At 47.0% G+C, this 18,454-nt stretch overlaps 1 protein-coding gene across 1 annotated transcript; it reads right to left on the bottom strand.

The window, feature by feature from the left end:
• Positions 1-140: 140 nt before the first annotated feature.
• Positions 141-18,430, bottom strand: LOC114602480 (solute carrier family 2, facilitated glucose transporter member 5-like). Its single transcript, XM_028740742.2, has 13 exons — positions 18,172-18,430; positions 16,160-16,236; positions 14,383-14,478; positions 12,980-13,140; positions 11,192-11,316; positions 8,805-8,957; positions 8,089-8,214; positions 6,782-6,969; positions 5,784-5,894; positions 4,454-4,555; positions 2,503-2,578; positions 1,772-1,899; positions 141-318 (listed from the first exon to the last, which is right to left on the bottom strand). Exons 2-13 carry the CDS (start codon positions 16,199-16,201, stop codon positions 142-144), a joined length of 1,485 nt encoding a protein of 494 aa, XP_028596575.2. The 5' UTR covers positions 16,202-16,236; positions 18,172-18,430; the 3' UTR covers position 141.
• Positions 18,431-18,454: the final 24 nt, after the last annotated feature.

Below are 18,454 nucleotides of genomic sequence, written 5' to 3' on the forward strand. Positions count from 1 at the left end.
TTGCTCTTCTGGACTGAAAGGAAAATGGCCGTACGTGTTAACAGAGCTGAGGTGACTGAAGGACAGCATGAAGGGGATCTCTTTGGACCGTTGTATCTTAAAAAATAACAATTAAGCACAGCATCGATGCCTTCTGAGTTGCTAAATTTTTGGGTTTCTATCTATCCGTTCCTTATCCTCCTTGGCTTGGAGATCCATGGACTGGCGGATTTCAAGAAAGGTCATGCCTCTGGTTTCTGGAACCATCGCGGAAATATAAATAAAGGTCACCATGCAGAGAGGCCAAAGGATCAGGAGGCTGTAAGGCCCAGTGAGCGGCTGGAGTTGGAAAGACAAAAGAGGGAGGGAACAGGGGGAGGTAAGCAGGGGTTGACCAATGTGTCCCGGCGGGCTCCTCGTTTTCCCAGTCTCCATTTCAGCTCTGGGCATTTCCGCCACAGTTTGTGAGTTGTAACCGAGCGTGCAAAGAGGAAATCTGCATGTGTTGCTGTGACGGCCTGGGATTCAGACTCGAAGGCTGAACTTGAGGAATCCCAGCCTGCACAGGAGTCCCCGCCTCCAGAACCAGCTGAGCCGGGACTGGGGCTTGAGCCTGAAGGGTCCTCACCTGTGCTGGATCCTCAGGTGCAGGCACCAGCTGAGTCTGCTCCTGAGATGATGGAGAACCCATTGCCTGCAGCTGCTCTACTCTCAGCCCTGTCAGAGGAAGCTGAGATTGCCTCTGGGTCCGGTAATCCTCCAGCCTCTCCTGAGCTGCAGAGGCTCAGGGCAGAGAGGCGGAGGGAACTAAGTTCCCGCAGGAGGAATGCTCGCCTCCAGGCCAGGAGAGGTGAGTCACCTGTGGACCGGAGCTGCCCTATGCCTCAGGGCAGATAAAAGCCAGCCAGCCCAGTCCCGGGTTGTGGGAGCAACATTGTTGGTAGCCTGTTCCTGCCTGAACCCTGTCCTGCTCTTCTGCCAGAGTTCCTGACCTCACCTGACTCCCTGCCTTGGACCCCACCAGCTTCGATGGGCAGCCTCCATACTGCACCCTCGACCTCGGACTGGACTCAGACTTCACCGCACGGTTAGCCCTTGGGACCAGCACAGTTGCTCAACACACCCTCCTTGTGCCGCTGGCCCTGCCCATCTCATGTGGCCCCCAGAATGAAATGTGGCCCTCGGGATGGGAAAGGCTGCTGACCTCCGCTTTCACGGGGGTGCCACCCCACCCAGAACAGACACGTGGACCTGACACCGGGACTTTGGAAAAGCCCACCCATAGGGATCCTGTCCTTCCAGGGTCCGGTTTCCATTTAATGACGCCTGCACGGCGTCTGGATGCCGATCCAGGACCTCCAGGAAAGGTCGTTTTGTCAAGCACGCAAAAGCGGAACGGCCACAGCCCTCAGTTCAGGAACTTCGCCTGGCCTACCAATTGCAGGGGCTTGTTGTCCTGCCCTGTGGGGTATAGGGCGAGGTGAGGTTCGAGCCGGGCAAAAGCCAAGGTGGGACCAGGTTCCAGCCATCTGCAAACATGAAGGCTGTGCTCTGGGGAGCAACTGAACCAGAAGCTGCTCACAAGCTGGAGCTGAGCTCTTTTAAACAGCAACAGGTGCAAACTGGTTCCCTGCATTCTCCCAGCATTCCCACGTCCTTTCCTACCGCTGGGGCGGAGCTGTTGTGTTTGCGGGAAATATCTAGATACCGTTTGTGGCTCGACGAAATGCGATCTTTACTGCCGTTTTATTTATTTATTTCCCGCTAAAAGGGACCTGGCAGAACCACTCACCTCTAGCTTAAGGAAGATCCCCACGGCAAAACAGCGGGTGATCCAGTTCACTATGCCGCCCAGCGTGAAGGCTGTGGCCCGCGATGACTGAAGGAAGATCTCGAGAGTGACCACGTAGGTGATTATAGCTGGGAGGACAGAAGGAAGCTGGGTGTTGAATTTGGCTCCCTCCTCCCAGAGTGATTTAACAGTCACACCCTCTTCCCAGGGAACTCTGGGAATTGTGGCTCTGCGAAGGGAACAGGGGGTCTCCTAACCACTCCACAGTTCCCAGAATTCTTTGGGGGGGGGAGCCATGACCGTTTAAAGTGATACAAAACTTCTTTCAACATACAGTACAGATAGGGCCCTCCAGATATTTGGAGATCCCTTCCAGTGCTGGATCTATGTCTTTTCCATCTTAATTAATTAAATTTGCATATCGCCCTTCATCCAGAGGTCACAACACAAAAATACAACACGAGAATGCAAAACACACGATAAAACAAAAACAAACCGATAACTCCCCTCCCCACCCCCCCAAAAAAACACATTTAAAAGGCCATAGGTTGTTTAATGAGCCAAAGGCCTGGTCGAAGGGAAACGTTTTTGCTTGGCACCTAAAGATATGTAACAAAGGCGCCAGGTGAGTCTCCACAGGGAGAGCATTCCACAAATGGGGAGCCGCCACAGAAAAGGCCCGTGTTCTTCACCCACCTCAAATAAGTTTTGTGTGTCGCCTGAGCCCTTACCTGGCCCAAACATGTATCCAGTGAGCATGGCAATGACTAAAACGGAGCTCAAGTAAATCATCCATGGCTGCATGGGCTGTTGGAGAAAGAGAGTTGTGCATGAGCGAGGTTGCCTCTCGTTTTGAGGCAGGGGTGGGGAATCACCACACCCTTTGACTTGGACGATATAGGCATCTTTGTACACACACATAACTCCCCCATATACATGTCTCTGAGTACATTCCTTGAACTCCTTTGCAATAGCCAGAGCAGGGTGAATTTTGCCTCCATTTGCGAATTGCTATGGAAAGCACAGATTAGTTAGATTTCTCCTTGAAAGCAAACTGAATGGAGTCTTCTCCCGCATCCATAGCTGGAGCCTGCCCTGGAAACTTATTATTTATTGAATTTATATCCTGCCCTTCCTCTTGGAGGATCCCAGGGCAGCCAACACAGCCAAGATTTTATTAAAATGCCAAATCAGAGCGCCAGTGTGGTTTAGTGGTTAGAGTGTCATCCTGGGGACCTGGGAGACCAGGGTTCAAATCCCCCAATCAACCATGAAGCTTGCTGGGTGAACATGGACGAAGTCACTGCCTCTCAAGCCTAGTCTATTGGGGGGGGGAGAGAAGCAGGTACCCCATCTGGAGAAAAAAGGTGGCATATAAATGCAATAATGAAAATAAAATCAAGCTTAGTACAAAATCATCATGGAAAACAGGCATGAAATCTCAAAGGAGAGATAAAGAGAGGGGCCAGAGACATCAGTAACACAGTCCACACATAGGGTATAACAGGAATTATATAACAAGTTTATAAAAGTAAAAATGTGATCAACATCGATATCTCTTATTTTCTAGGGGGACCAGCTGTATTTCCAGCAAACCTTACTGCCCACCCGGAAACCTATGTCCCCACTTGTGGAAGGACGTGCGGACCCAGAACTGGCCTCCACAGTCACTTACAGACGCTCTGTTAAAACCGTGTTCATGGAGGACAATCTTATTTGGCTGTAAGTGATCGCCAAAGAAGAAGAAGCAGCATGTATTCCCATTTTACTGTATTATCCACAGCATTTCTAGCTGGGAGAGTGGATATGTTCTACGTTTTTGACATGGAAAATAAAATCATGCCAAATGGAACAAAATCTGCCCTTACTTTTTTGACCTCCGTATGTGTGCCGGTTTTTCTAGTAGGACTGATTCTCACAAAGCACTCTAAAAACAGTCATAAAAGTTGTTAAGAGGTTAATTTAAAAATAATAATAATCTATAAACAGTTTCGGTTAGAAACATCTCTTTCAAGAATCGTGGGGTTGTTGTCATTGATTGATTTATTACCCTAAGGTCCCAGGGCAGGTTAAAACACAATATTAAAAACAGTTTAAAACAGCTTGCAATCTCAAAAAATTAGCTGCGTCCTAAAAATACACACAAGGGTCTAAAGCGAAGGCAAAGGGGTATGTCTTCAGCAGTTGCCAGAAGCTTTATAAGGAAGGTAACAGACACACTTCTGTGGGGAGTTCCATAACTTAGGGGCCACAGTAGAGAAAGTTCTCTCCTCGGCCGCCGCTACCGCCACCCTCTGTGGGTGGAGAACTACCAAGAGTGCCCGCTTCCGAAATCTCAGAATCCAAGAGGATTCTGGGAAGGAGGAGGTTCCTCAGGTATTGAGGACCTGAGTTGTTTATGGTGAAGGCCAGGTTAGAATGCCTATTATTATTATTATTATTATTACAGTGGTACCTCGGGTTAAGTACTTAATTTGTTCCGGAGGTCCATACTTAACCTGAACTATTCTTAACCTGAAGCACCACTTTAGCTAATGGGACCTCCCGCTGCCGCCTGAGGTACCACTGTATTATTATTATAAATTATTATATAGAATTATAATAATGGCCTAAACAAAGCAGAATAGCTAATTTTAATGAGCGACATTCAGCTCTGCATTCTGCCGGTCGCTATTTACTCACCTGAAGTTCGAGGGTCAAGGTTAGCAAGACGCAGGAAACACTACAGATCAGAAATCCCAGAAGTAGAAGAAACCTCCGCCCCACAGAGTCAATGACAGACATCTAGGGAATATAAAGGCAGGGGGGTGAGAGAGAAAGGAAGCCTCTGATCACAGCCAACAGCTTCAGGTTGCAGAGCTCCAGCTGATTTATTGATTTTACATGCAGGTCCCGCTTACCGGACATAAGGCGTTCCCAGGAAATCGTTTGTTAGGCTAGTGTTCACATAACGAGCTGACAATTTCCATTATTTCCTATGGGAACATTTTAAATCCAAGATCTCCCCACTCCCTCCCTTCACGGTTTCTGCCTGCAAATAGCTGCTGTCGGCCAGCAAACCAAGTAAGGAACTGGGCAGTCTTCCTCAAGACAAACTTCCTAAATGCATACAAATACATGTGTGTATTTATTTAACAACAATTATATCCTACTTGATTGTCATGAAGCCTCTTAGTTCGCAGGAAATATGAAAAATTATCAATAAAAACATGTATTAAAAAAAATTAATCCAAAATATTATTAAAACCAACAGGAGAAAAAGTAATAAAACAAAACTAACTGTGGCCTAAACCAATTTTGTTTTAAGCAGGTACTGAAAAGAAAACAGCAAAGATATCTATCTGCCTGATGTCAATAGCATAGGTGCTGCCATGCTACGAGATCGATTTCTTACAAGTGTTTATACAATGGTACCTCAGGTTAAGTACTTAATTTGTTCCGGAGGTCCGTTCTTAACCTGAAACTGTTCTTAACCTTTAGCTAATGGGGCCTCCTGCTGCTGCCGCGCCGCCAGAGCACGATTTCTGTTCTCATCCTGAAGCAAAGTTCTTAACCTGAAGCACTATTTCTGGGTTAGCGGAGTGTGTAACCTGAAGCGTATGTAACCCAAGGTACCACTGTAGTTTATTTAAGAAAAATTACATACTGCTTGACTGTAGGAAAGCTAAGCGGCTTACAAGGAATATAAAAATATAAAGAGTTAAAAGTTTTTTAAACAATTGATTGGGTGTCTTGCGCAACAAAACTGCTCCCCCCCCCAAAAAAAAATATTCCCCAAAAAATCCAACTTTTTGCAATAAGGAAAGTTATGGAGGAACGTAAAGAAAAGTTGCTTTGATGTGGCCTTATCTAAACCTTCCTTGCCAACAAGCCAGAGTGAATAGATAAATGGCCAACATCATGTAACTTTCCTCTCTTTAATTGGTAGGGTGGGAAAACTATAGGCCAAATGCAGGTCTCTCTGGGATTGAGTTTGGAGATTTGAAAGGGAAGGAGAGAGGGGATGGCTCACCGTTATGGAGGCTATAAACAAGAGCCAACACGTCACAGACAAATTCATATAAAAGATATGGCTCTCTTTGCTTAGAAGCGACCTGTAGATTTTCTCTGCGTAGAAGTAGCCCTGCAAGCAGATCACAGCAAACAAAGACATCAGCTGCGGAAGAAGGTGCTGGCTACCAGGAATTTTCAGGAAAGAGGAAAAAGCAAAATGAAATAAAATAGAAACCACCACAAACAACCCTTCGCTGATGAGAGTTGCCTTTAAGGTATTTTAGAATTATAGAGCCAAAGAATTGGCCCAAGGGTCATCTCCTGCAACGAAGGAATCGCGGCTAACAAACCCATGGCAAGTGGCCATTCATGCTCTGTTTCAATGCCTCCAATGAAGGAGGATATTTATTTATGCATTCTATTCTAGGCAATACACCCACATTTAATTTTATCCTTCCCTCAGAGGTGTACATGGCAACAAAATAAAAATCAGTTAAAACGACAAAACCAGAATTCAGTTAAAATGCCTGGCTAAAAACAGCAACACAGGGTTGCCACACGTGACATGAGGCAATTGCCCCCACCCTGTCAAACTTGGCCTGTGAGAGCTGGGGGTGTCAAAATTGCTCCTCCAGCTGGATTCAGTTCCCCACCTGCTTCACCTGGGAGAATGTTCTGGAATTCCTTGTCTGGGGTGTGTGTGTGTGTGTGTGTGTGTCTGTGTGTGTGTGTATTTGTGTGTGCGCACACATGAATCAGCAACCTGGTGTTACAGCCTCTGAATGCTGATTGTAGACCGTCTGGTCTTCCTTTCCTTAGCCCTTTCTTTCCTTCATTCACCAGTTGAAAAAAATAGCCAGCCCCCCCCCCCATTATTACAGGAGCCAAAGAGTTTCACCAACATCATGTGACCCTCAGGCACTTTCTGGGACAGGAACATGCCCCCTCCTGGCAGAGAAAGGTTCCTCATCCCTTCTCCCACAGCTTCTGAGCCACCTGGAACGTTGGCTTCCTCACCCCAATTATGCCAGAAAATTGCTGGCCCCCCAACAAGATGGCGATGGTGATGACTTGGCGACGGAGACTATGGCTTTTCAGAAGCGAAAGTATCGTCATGTCCTTTTCTTGTATCTCATACTTCTCCTCCTTTCGGAGCTCCTCAATCTCATTTTCCATGTCAACCTTGTTCCTGAGCATTTTCAAGGCTGGGTGGAGAGAGAGAGAGAGAGAGAATCTGAGGAAGAAAGAGCATTCAAGCACTACGCACAGTCCAGATTAGAGCGTAAACATCACATACCCTCCAACATTTCTCCAATGAAAATAGAGACATTCTTTTCCATAATACAGTGGTACCTCAGGTTACATACGCTTCAGGTTAAATACGCTTCAGGTTACTGACTCCGCTAACCCAGAAATAGTGCTTCAGGTTAAGAACTTTGCTTCAGGATGAGAACAGAAATCGTGCTCCAGCGGTGCGGCGGCAGCAGGAGGCCCCATTAGCTAAAGTGGTGCTTCAGGTTAAGAACAGTTTCAGGTTAAGTACGGACCTCCGGAACGAATTAAGTACTTAACCTGAGGTACCACTGTACTTTTATTATGTATGTTGAACTCAGCCGCTCTGGGAGACTTCCAACATAGATAAAAACATAATAAATTTGCCTTCAGATGTCTCTAAAGGTTGTATAGTTACTTATCTCCTTCGCTCGAGGGTTGCGTGACTCCATAATCCTCCAACATTTCTCCGATGAAAATAGGGGCCACCCTAACATATCCTCCAATATTTATCTGACGATAAATAGGAACATCCTATGGGAAAGTGGGACATTCCAGGATCAAATCAGAAACTGGGACTGCTTCTGTAATCCCGGGACTGGAACATAGGGACACTTGGAGGGTCTGACATCGGTCACAGCCCAAGCAAACTTTGACAGGCGGGAGGGGCAAATGCCTCCCAGTCAATCCCGATATCACTTCCCACCTCCTCGCAGCCTTACCTGGAGACACCAGGGATTGGGCCCGGGGGCCTTCTGCATACAAAGAGTTAAGTTGTGGGTGAACATATCAGACGACACAGCGATTCTTCAAACAGCTCTTGTTTATTCACAGGCCAGAACAGAACTGAACTGAAGGGTTCAGCCAGCCTGCTTATATAGAGCTCCACTAGAACGCAACAGTAACCATTTTCTGTAACTATCCAATCACTGAGCGTCACTTTCAATCCCTTATTTGCATATGTGGACCTGAGTGAAAACTATCTACAGTATCCCCCTGCTGGCCAGGGTGAGAACTTCAGTACATAACATAAAGCTACAAGGCAAGCCTACCTTTCCTCGCTTTTGCTTCGTTCTTCATCTGAATAAACAGGTAGCGAGGACTTTCAGGGCACAGGAGCAGGAGTGGGATGTTGAAGAAAGCAACTATCCCGGTCAGGCCCAGCATCACTGGCAGATCTAAGAAAACGAGACAAGTGAATAAGTCGTGACAAGGTACATTTACAAAGTGAAGCATGGAGTGGAGGCAGTTGAGAGGGGAGTACTTTTCTCCCCCTCTCCTAACGCTAGGACCAAGACACATCCTGCAAAACTGAACGCAGGACAGAGAAAAGAAGGGGCTGACCACAGGAAGAGCTGAACTGTGGAACTCACTCCCACAAGAGGCCAGGGTGGCCACCAACTTAGATGGCTTTAAAAGAGGATGGGACAAACTGGTGGAGGAAAGGGCTATCGCCGTTTGTCCACAGCTTTCTGGGTCATGTGGCCAGCATGACTAAACCGCTTCTGGCGCAGCAGAACACCGTGACGAAAACCAGAGCGCACGGAAATGCCGTTTACCTTCCCGTCACAGTGGTACCTATTTATCTACTTGCACTGGCATACTTTCGAACTGCCAGGTTGGCAGGAGCTGGGACAGAGCAACGGGAGCTCACCCCGTCGCACGGATTCGAACAGCCGACCTTCTGATTGGCAAGTCCAAGAGGCTCAGTGGTTTAGTCCACAGCGCCACCCCCACATCCCTGACCCCGCCCTCTTCTCCAACTTACGTTTCTTGTTCCCAAGGATGTTGGGACTGCTGATGGCCTGAGCCAAGAGGAGACCCACGGTGAAGAACAGTATGGACATCATCGTGAAGGCCCCCCTCATGCTTACGGGGGCGAGCTCTCCAACATATAAGGGGATCATAGTGGAAAACAAGCCTGGTTAAATGAGAATCAAAGGGTCACAGGCACAACTGGCAGAGGGACCTCATCCATGGCGTTACTTCATCATTTGTGGCATAGGGCTGCAACCACTATTAATCCTGCTCTGGACAGACTAGTGCACACAACTAACTCTGTTAATTTCAGTGGGTTTGCTGTGAGTAGAACTTTGCTGGTCCCAGCCGTTCTGCCTCCCACCACTTGAACTCAGGGCCCAGCCACACTTTCTCTTAAGTCCATACCTCTTTGCCACATTTTCTATTTCGCTGGGACTGCATGTTCCTACCTGAAAATAAAGTTCCCACAGAAAATAAAGTTGTGATTGGAGCCATCACAAACGAGCGGGAACACACACAAATTTTGCACCTCTATCACTTGATCACCATTTTTTTTTAGGAGCGCAAAACAGTGGGGGAAATGAAATAAATCATAGAATCATAGAATCATAGAGTTGGAAGAGACCACAAGGGCCATCGAGTCCAACCCCCTGCCAAGCAGGAAACACCATCAGAGCACTCCTGGCATATGGTTGTCAAGCCTCTGCTTAAAGACCTCCAAAGAAGGAGACTCCACCACACTCCTTGGCAGCAAATTCCACTGTCAAACAGCTCTTACTGTCAGGAAGTTCTTCCTAATGTTTAGGTGGAATCTTCTTTCTTGTAGTTTGGATCCATTGCTCCGTGTCCGCTTCTCTGGAGCAGCAGAAAACAACCTTTCTCCCTCCTCTATGTGACATCCTTTTATATATTTGAACATGGCTATCATATCACCCCTTAACCTCCTCTTCTCCAGGCTAAACATGCCCAGCTCCCTTAGCCGTTCCTCATAAGGCATCGTTTCCAGGCCTTTGACCATTTTGGTTGCCCTCCTCTGGACACGTTCCAGTTTGTCAGTGTCCTTCTTGAACTGTGGTGCCCAGAACTGGACACAGTACTCCAGGTGAGGTCTGACCAGAGCAGAATACAGTGGCACTATTACTTCCCTTGATCTAGATGCTATACTCCTATTGATGCAGCCCAGAATTGCATTGGCTTTTTTAGCTGCCGCGTCACACTGTTGGCTCATGTCAAATTTGTGGTCAACCATAAAAATGATGCACAGCAAGAAAATGAGAAGTGCACTGGTCAGAGCTAGAGGGACAAATGGGAAAAAAAATATCCCACAGGGAACCAGGCAAAGAGGCTTCTCGGTAGTGTCACCCGCCCTGTGGAATGCCCTCCCATCAGATGTCAAAGAAATAAACAACTACCTGACTTTTAGAAGGCATCTGAAGGCAGCCCTGTTTAGGGAAGTTTTTAATGTTTGATGTTTTATCGTGTTTTTAACATTCTGTTGGAATCTGCCCAGAGGAGTAATAATAATAATAATAATAATAATAATAATAATTTATTATTATTATTATTATTATTATTATTATTATTATTATTATTAGAAAAGGAGGAAAGGAGGTGGGAGCAGACCGCCCTCAACACAGCTCCCAGGAAAGCTTTAAAGCTCCTTTTGCACCAGATTATCCCAGTGCAGAAAGAGCTTTTCAGCTCTCCATCTTGTTTACCAGGCTCTGGGGTGCCCTTGCAAGATTTTGTGGGAACCGGTCCCACGAGATCTGATGACAGCATCCCAGAGCCCAAGAGAGAGACCAGTAAGCAAGGCGGGGAGCTCAAAAGCTCTTTGCCCTGCTTGGAAAGTAGGGATGGCTGCATGGGGCTGGTGCCAAGGGGGTGGTTTGAATATATGCGTTTTTGTGCATATGTGTCACTCCCAGAACATCACCCCTGCGCAAGATGCAATCGTACTGTATAACAACAACACCTAAAAACTTTAAAATCTGAGACCGTCAACTAACTATTATGGAAAGATATATTCTTAATTGCCTGCCTAAGTCTGGCGGAATAGAAAAATTCTCAGCGGGCGTTTAAAAGTTGAAACAGAATCCCCTATTGGAGAAGTATTTAAAGTGGTATGATACTGCTTTAAACGTACATTGCAAATGGGACCCAACTCAGCCCTAAGTTAGTCACGCCTATTATTTTCAGTGGGTCTACTCTGAGTAGGATTACACTGTGCACGGCTCCCTAACTTTTTAATGCTGATAAGCAGCCTAGGCATCTGGGTTCAGGAGTCAAAGAGTCAAACCACAGACACGGGTTCAAGGCAGCTTTCTGCTTTTGTTTGGCTTGGTTTTGTTAAAAGGCAATTCAAAGACTGCATGTGGAACGCTTTTTTCTCACCTGAAGATAGCCCAACGAGGAAGCGAGCAAAAATGCCAAAGTCGTAGAATTTCCGTGCACTCGAAGCACCCATTAATCCACAGGCAACGGCGGCCGTAGCATTATTGAGCATCAAGGACCGTCTCCTGAAAAGTCAGCAAAAAGGGGATGAGGAGAAGATGAGCAGGCCCCGAACAACGAGAAGAGGAGAGGAGGGAGGGCAGCTGCGGAGTTGCCACAAGGCCCTGACTTGCTGCTTCCAGTCAGTGTAGAGACAATACTGATTGGCTACTGCATGGGTAGGCAAACTAAGGCCCGGGGGCCGGATCCAGCCCAATCGCCTTCTAAATCCGGCCTGCTGACGGTCCGGGAATCAGAGTGTTTTTACATGGGTAGAATGTATGCTTTTATTTAAAATGCATCTTTGGGTTATTTGTGGGGCATAGGAATTTGTTCATTTTTTATTTTTTATTAATATACTCTGGCCCCCTACAAGGCCTGAGGGACAGTGGACTGGCCCCCTTCTGAAAAAGTTTGCTGACCACTGGTCTACTGATTCAGATGAACCAACAGTCTGAAACAGCCTGAGGCTGTTCCCTACGTTTCTAAGCAATTAGATAGAACTTCCCAAAGACAAAACGTAAAAAATAAAACATGTGTATTCCACCATGTGCCATCTGCCCTTATAGAATGAGCAAGTGTGTGCAGCCGACTTATCTCCTTAAGCAGGGGCTTTGACGTCATATCACTCCATTCCAGGCCGACCACAGAAAGACATTTGAAGCAGAGATTCTTTCACTCAGTGGTTTTGTTGTCTTCTGAGTTCCACATGGGATTTCACACAGCTGGGGCACTACGACTGCAGTTTGAGCGATGATCGAGAGCAGGAGACTCCTGCTTGCAAAGCGGATGCTCTGCTGCTGAGCTACAACTTTCCCAAGCAAATGCATTGACCTATCCCTGCTCTATGTAGATTCCCGTATTACAGGAGGCTGGACTAGATAACTCTTGGGGTCCCTTCCAGCTCTACAGTTCTATGACTCTATCCTGTCTGCAAATTATCCTTTAGCAACAAGTATATATGCAGAGATTCTTTTCTCTGTATTGAATGAAGGAACATTTGGACAGAAATTTGGTTTTGAGTTGTCCCATATTGAGCATGGTTTTGGTATGGTATATATTATGTAAAGGTAAAGGGACCCCTGACCATTAGGTCCAGTCGCAGGCGACTCTGGGGTTGCGGCGCTCATCTCGCTTTATTGGCTGATGGAGCCGGCGTACAGCTATGACTAAGCCGCTTCTGGTGAACCAGAGAAGTGCACGGAAACGCCGTTTACTTTCCCGCCAGAGTGGTACCTATTTATCTACTTGCACTTTGACATGCTTTCGAACTGCTAGGGAGGAAGGAGCAGGGACCGAGCAACGGGAGCTCACCCCGTCGCGGGGATTCGAACCGCTGACCTTCTGACTGGCAAGTCATAGGCTCTGTGGTTTAACCCACAGTGCCACCCGTGTATTATGTAAAGGCTATATTTAAAGAAATGGATGCTTGGTGGAATATAAATGTCTTATTTTTACATGTTGTCTTTTATATAAGTTCTATATAATTGCATACAGAGTCATGTGAGCTGCATTGCTTTATTTATCTGTATTCCTTTGTGTTGTGTTTTCCTATGTTTCTAAGGCAATGACCCAACACGTAGCTTAACTAGAGATCAGTGGGGGGTATGGGTCAGCAATAGTCATATTCCCCACCCCCAACACCTCTTGCTGTGCCTACTGTTCTCCATCCCCCTATTATCTCTGTACCTGCCGCAGCTATCCACCAAGGTGCCGAGCATCAGCGACCCAATGATGCCTCCAATTGGGAAGACCATAGCGTTAAAGGCCATCCAGCCAGTCTGAGCCTCTTCGATTCTGATGTCCATCCTTTCAGTCTCTTCCGTTATGTTGGAATTTATATGTGAGACCTAAGATGGAAGAGAGACATCAGATGAAAGAGAGTGGGAGGAGCACACAGGATCTGAGACCCAGGAAACTAACTTATACCATCCAGCGCAGTATCACCTACAGTGGTACCCTGGTTCTCAAACGCCTTGGTACTCAAACAACTTGGAACCCAAACACTGCAAACCCGGAAGTAAGCGTTCCAGTTTGCAAACTTTTTTCAGAAGCCAAACATGCTCTGTTTTGAGTGTTACGCTTCCGATTTGAGTGCCACGCTTCCATTTTGAGTGTTACGCTGAGGTCTGTCTGTTTTTGCTATTTATTTTGCGTTTTTGTTTTTGCGGCTCTTTTTGTTTTGTTTCTGTGACTGTGTGGAACCCAGTTCAGCTACTGATTGATTGATTGATTGATTGATTGATTGTGTGGTTGCAGTACATTGTTTATTGCTTTCATTTAATGGGTCAATGGTCTCATGAGATAGTAAAATTCATGTCAAATTGCTGTTTTAGGGGTTGTTTTTAAAAGTCTGGAACCGATTAATCCATTTTGCATTACTTTCTATGGGAAAGTGCGCCTTGGTTTTGGAACGGACTTCCAGAACGGATTAAGTTTGAGAACCAAGGTACCACTGTACTCTGAATGGCAGCAGTTTCCCAAGTAGAGCTCTTTGCTGCCCTCAGCAAAAACAGTAACTAGAAATGCTTTGGGTTGCCCCTGAGACCACCCCACATGCAACATTTGCCCTCTAAAACTGAGCTATGGCCCACAGACTCCCCCTGCTCACTCAACCCTGCTACCTCTTCAGCTTGACACCTCCTTTCCCCAGTCTTCTGCTTCTGACCATTCTTTGTCACCCCACCACTTTCTTCCATTGGGGGCTCCCCAGTTGGTGCCCTCCACCAATCCCCTGTGTCCAAACAACCCATGACACCACCTAAGTCCCTGGTAGAACCAGTAGAAGCATTCCCCCCCATCCAGCCTAGTAGTGTCTGCACTGACTGGCAGCTGCTCTTTGAGGTTTCAGATTCTGATGTTTCCCAGCCCTGCTCGGGGATGTTACGGGTTTTGAACCAGGAGACTCCTGCATGCAAAGCAGATGCTCCGCTGCTGAGCTACGTCTTTTCCAAGCGAATGCATTGACCCACCCCTGCCCTATGTAGATTCCTGCATTGCAGGGGGTTGGTCTAGATGACTCTTGGAGTTCCCTTCCAACTCTTACAGTTCTAGGATTCTAAGTAGTCCCACATACAATAGGGCTGGCTTACCGTCTCTGGGTTGAGGACAACCCAGTAGATGTATCCCAGTTGCAAGGATCCAAGGGAGGGAATCACTGTAGCAATTAGAAGTCCAGGTGTCAGTTCCTATAGGAAAGAGCAGTAGACAGTGTTGCTGGTTGTACACTGTGCAGGTGCATTAGAGACACCTTCTAGTGAAAACCCAGCCCTACCCATAAAACGAAGCATGGCCAGACACTCCAGAGAGAGTGTGGTGTAGTGGTTAGCGTATCGGTCTAGTCTTGGGATACCAGGGTTTGAATCCCCTGCTCAACCATGACGTTTACTGGGGTGAACTTGGGCCAGTCACTGCCTCTCTCAGCCAGTGGCCAAATGTGGTCTGCCACAATTCCCAGGCCACATTAGGAGGCAAAAATTGCAGGCACGGTTCTCTTGATTCAGTGAGCAGGACCTACAGTCCGGGGCAGCAATTTGCCCGCAATAGTAGGACCTGTGGGGGGGTGTTTCAGGTGAGTGGTACATCCCACAGCACCAGAAACCCCGAGCACAACTTCACAAGCCATTGGGGTGACTCCAGCACCTCCTCTATCGGTGAAGAACCCTCTCCTTCTTGGGAAACGTTTCTGAGCGCAATTCAAAGGGTTGGTGCTGACCTTTAAAGCCCTGAATGCCTTTGGCCCTGCATACCTGAAGGAGAGTCTCCACCCCCATCATTCAGCCTGAACACTGAGGTCCAGCTCCGAGGGCCTTCTGGCCGTTCACTCACTGAGAAAAGTGAAGTTACAATGGAACCGGACAGAGGGCCTTCTAGGTAGTCATGCCTCCCATCAGATGTCAAGGAAACAAACAACTATCTGACTTTTAGAAGACTTCTGAAGGCTGTCCTTTATAGAAAAGTTTTGAATGTTTGATGTCTCACTTTTTAATTTGTTTGAAGCCACCCAGAGTGGCCGTCAAGTTAGATGGGCAGTAACTAATTAATTACAGTGGTACCTTACAAACACCTCAGGTTACAAACACTTCTGGTTACAGACTCCGCTAACCCAGAAATAGTACCTCAGGTTAAGAACTTTACCTCAGGATGAGAACAGAAATCGCGTGCTGGCGGCGCGGTGGCAGCAGGAGGCCCCATTAGCTAAAGTGGTACCTCAGGTTAAGAATGGTTTCAGGTTAAGAATGGACCTCCAGAATGAATTAAGTTCATAACCAGAGGTACCACTGTACTACTACTACTACTACTACTACTACGGATAAATCAAACTGCAAGGAAGCAGAGGCAACAGCAAAGGCAGAAACAAACTTTGCCCCCAGCTCTCCAGATTTGGTTGGATTCAACTTCCATCTGCCCCAAAACAGCCTGGCCAATGGTCAGGGAGGAGGGGAATTGTAGTCCAACAACATATGGAAATCCACAGGCTGCCCATCCCTGGACTAAATGTGCCTGGGAGCTGGGACACCATCAAGGTAGGAGGCTGCCTGCTGTATCTCTGCATGAGTGGCTGCTCAGGTGGCTTCTTCTTCTTCCTTCTTCTTCCTTCTTCTTCACTTCATGGCCAAGTGGAGATTTGAACCTTAGTCTCCCAGGTCTTCATTGGACACCCTCACCACTGTACCACACTGGCTAAGATGGCGGCCTTCAATTGTTGCTGGACTCGACCTCGCATCAGTCCCAGCCAGCATGGCCAATGAGGAGGGACAGTGGGGAGTTGTAGTACCCATTTGCTTTGCCCAGCTTTAGAACTTCAAACCATTGTGGCTGATTTTGATTTGAATCTCACCAGGGGGAGCCAGGATGCATCTGACTCACCTTTTTCTTGCATTTGGGAATTGAGGTATTCGAAGTTTCCATAGTTCCTTGGGTATGGGTGAAAAATAGGCAGGGAGCTGTAGGGAGAAAGAAGAATTTGGGCGTTCTGAGATGGTATCAACTAGAGGAGTCAGAGGAGGAGAGGACAGAGGGTGAAGAAAGAGCTGTGAGTGGAAGGGGGCACTTTCCCCATCCTCTGGACCCCCTGGGGAAATCAACAAACCTGTTGTACCTGGAACTGAGTGTGGAGAGGGCAGCTGAATGGGACACAGCTGTAGCAGCCTAGGGAGGTAACATCCACCTTGGGCCTGCTCAATGAGAGACTAAGGTGACAGTTGCTGTTTCCAGGAACTCTTTTGGTTGTGAGGCTTTTGTGGGTGAGCAGAGTTTGTTTGGACCCTGGGGTGAAAACCCAGAGTCTGAGAGGGAGGGTGTGTTGGAAGCAAAATGAACAGAAATTGATTTCTATATATTGGTAACTTTGTATTAATGTAACATTTTTACATGCAACCGTGTATTTTCGCAATGGTTTCTTTACACTGTTTGTTGTTTGTTTGTTTTTATTGACATTGCAAGAGATTAAGGGCTCCAGAGCTTGGTTGCTTTGCGTTCATGATTGCAGTGCAGCTTCTTTGTAACAAAGCATATACCTGTGTGATGCTGACACAAATCCCTACACACTATGCAACACAACAAAAGAACAAAACAATCTCGGCCCAGTATACCTGAAGGAGCATCTCCATCCCCATCATTCAGCTCGGACACTGAGGTCCAGCTCCAAGGGCCTTCTGGCAGTTCCCTCACTGCGAGATTACAGGGAACCAGGCACAGGGCCTTCTCGGTAGTGGTGCCCTGTGAAACACCCTCCCATCAGATGTCAAGGAAACAAACAACTATCTGACTTTTAGGCAGCCCTGTTTAGGGAAGTTTTTAATGTTTGATGTTTTGTCGCTTTTTTATTATTATATTCTGTTGGGAGCCGCCCAGAGTGGCTGGGGTATAAATAATAAATTATATTATTATTATTATTATTATTATTATTATTATTATTATTATTAGAACAAAAACCCCATCTCTCCCCCCCCTTCTCTTTCCCCCCCCCCCCAACTGCAAGATGTCTACAACAAAAGTGTCTCCCACTACATATAAAAGAACTGTGAAAAGGACTCTATGAATTGGTAGTGGGGGCACAGACATGCTTTTCCCTGTTTATTTGTTTTGTGACACAAGAAAGTCTTTAATAAAAACCATTTTAAAAAAGTTTTCTGAAATCAACAATTCCAAAAAATAATTTGTTGTCCTGTGTGCTGCAGTGTGGTAAGGGTGCTGAGAGTTGTTAGGAGACCTCCCAGATCTACAATCCCCCAAACACTTTTATTAAGACTGATTGGGGATCAGGGATGGTGGGATTTGTAGTCCAGCAATATCTGAAAAGCCCACAGGAGCACTATTCGAAAAGGAGACTCCCTGACATGTCTCTGCATGAGTGGCTGCTCTGGCTGTTAGTAAGACAGATTAAATGGTGACGAGGGAACCTCCAAACATTGTTGGGCTCCCAATTCCCATCCATCCCAGCCGCTGGCAGAGACGGTAGTTGTTGTAGTCCCACAACACCTGGATTCCCCCACTCCCAGATTGAAGCAAAGTCGAAAGCTGGAACTTTGGCTGTTTTCTCCCAGGGCGGTCGATTGGATCAAGAGTCCCAGAAGTGGGTAGAAGAAGAGTTTGGATTTGATATCCCGCTTTATCACTAACCGAAGGAGTCTCAAAGTGGCTAACATTCTCCTTTCCCTTCCTCCCCCACAACAAACACTCTGTGAGGTGAGTGGGGCTGAGAGACTTCAGAGAAGTGTGACTAGCCCAAGGTCACCCAGCAGCTGCATGTGGAGGAGCGGGGAAGCGAAGCTGGTTCACCAGATTACGAGTCCACCGCTCTTAACCAGAGGTGAAGCCCCTCCATAGGGAGCCATCCCACACACCCGGTGCATTCCTGCAGAGGCACAGAAACTTACCGCAGCTTTTTGCCCTGGCAAGGAGAGCAGGGGGAAATCAGCCAAGCTCTGTTTTCCCCTGAAAGGAGGACATCAAAAGGCAGACGGTATGGCAAGAGCCAATCAGAGGAAGGAAGCTGGAAGATTCCGGGGAAAGCAGCTGTTGACAGTTGGAAGGCCCAATAAAGGTGGCCAATGTAGGAGCATATCAGAATTGTTGCCAGCAAAACAGAACTGCTATAACCTGCAGCATGAGGCCAATGACCCATCATAAAATAAAAAATAAAGGATTCGTAGTTCTTAA

Source organism: Podarcis muralis, chromosome 7 (assembly GCF_964188315.1).
Source record: "Podarcis muralis chromosome 7, rPodMur119.hap1.1, whole genome shotgun sequence".
Lineage (NCBI taxonomy): Eukaryota > Metazoa > Chordata > Lepidosauria > Squamata > Lacertidae > Podarcis > Podarcis muralis.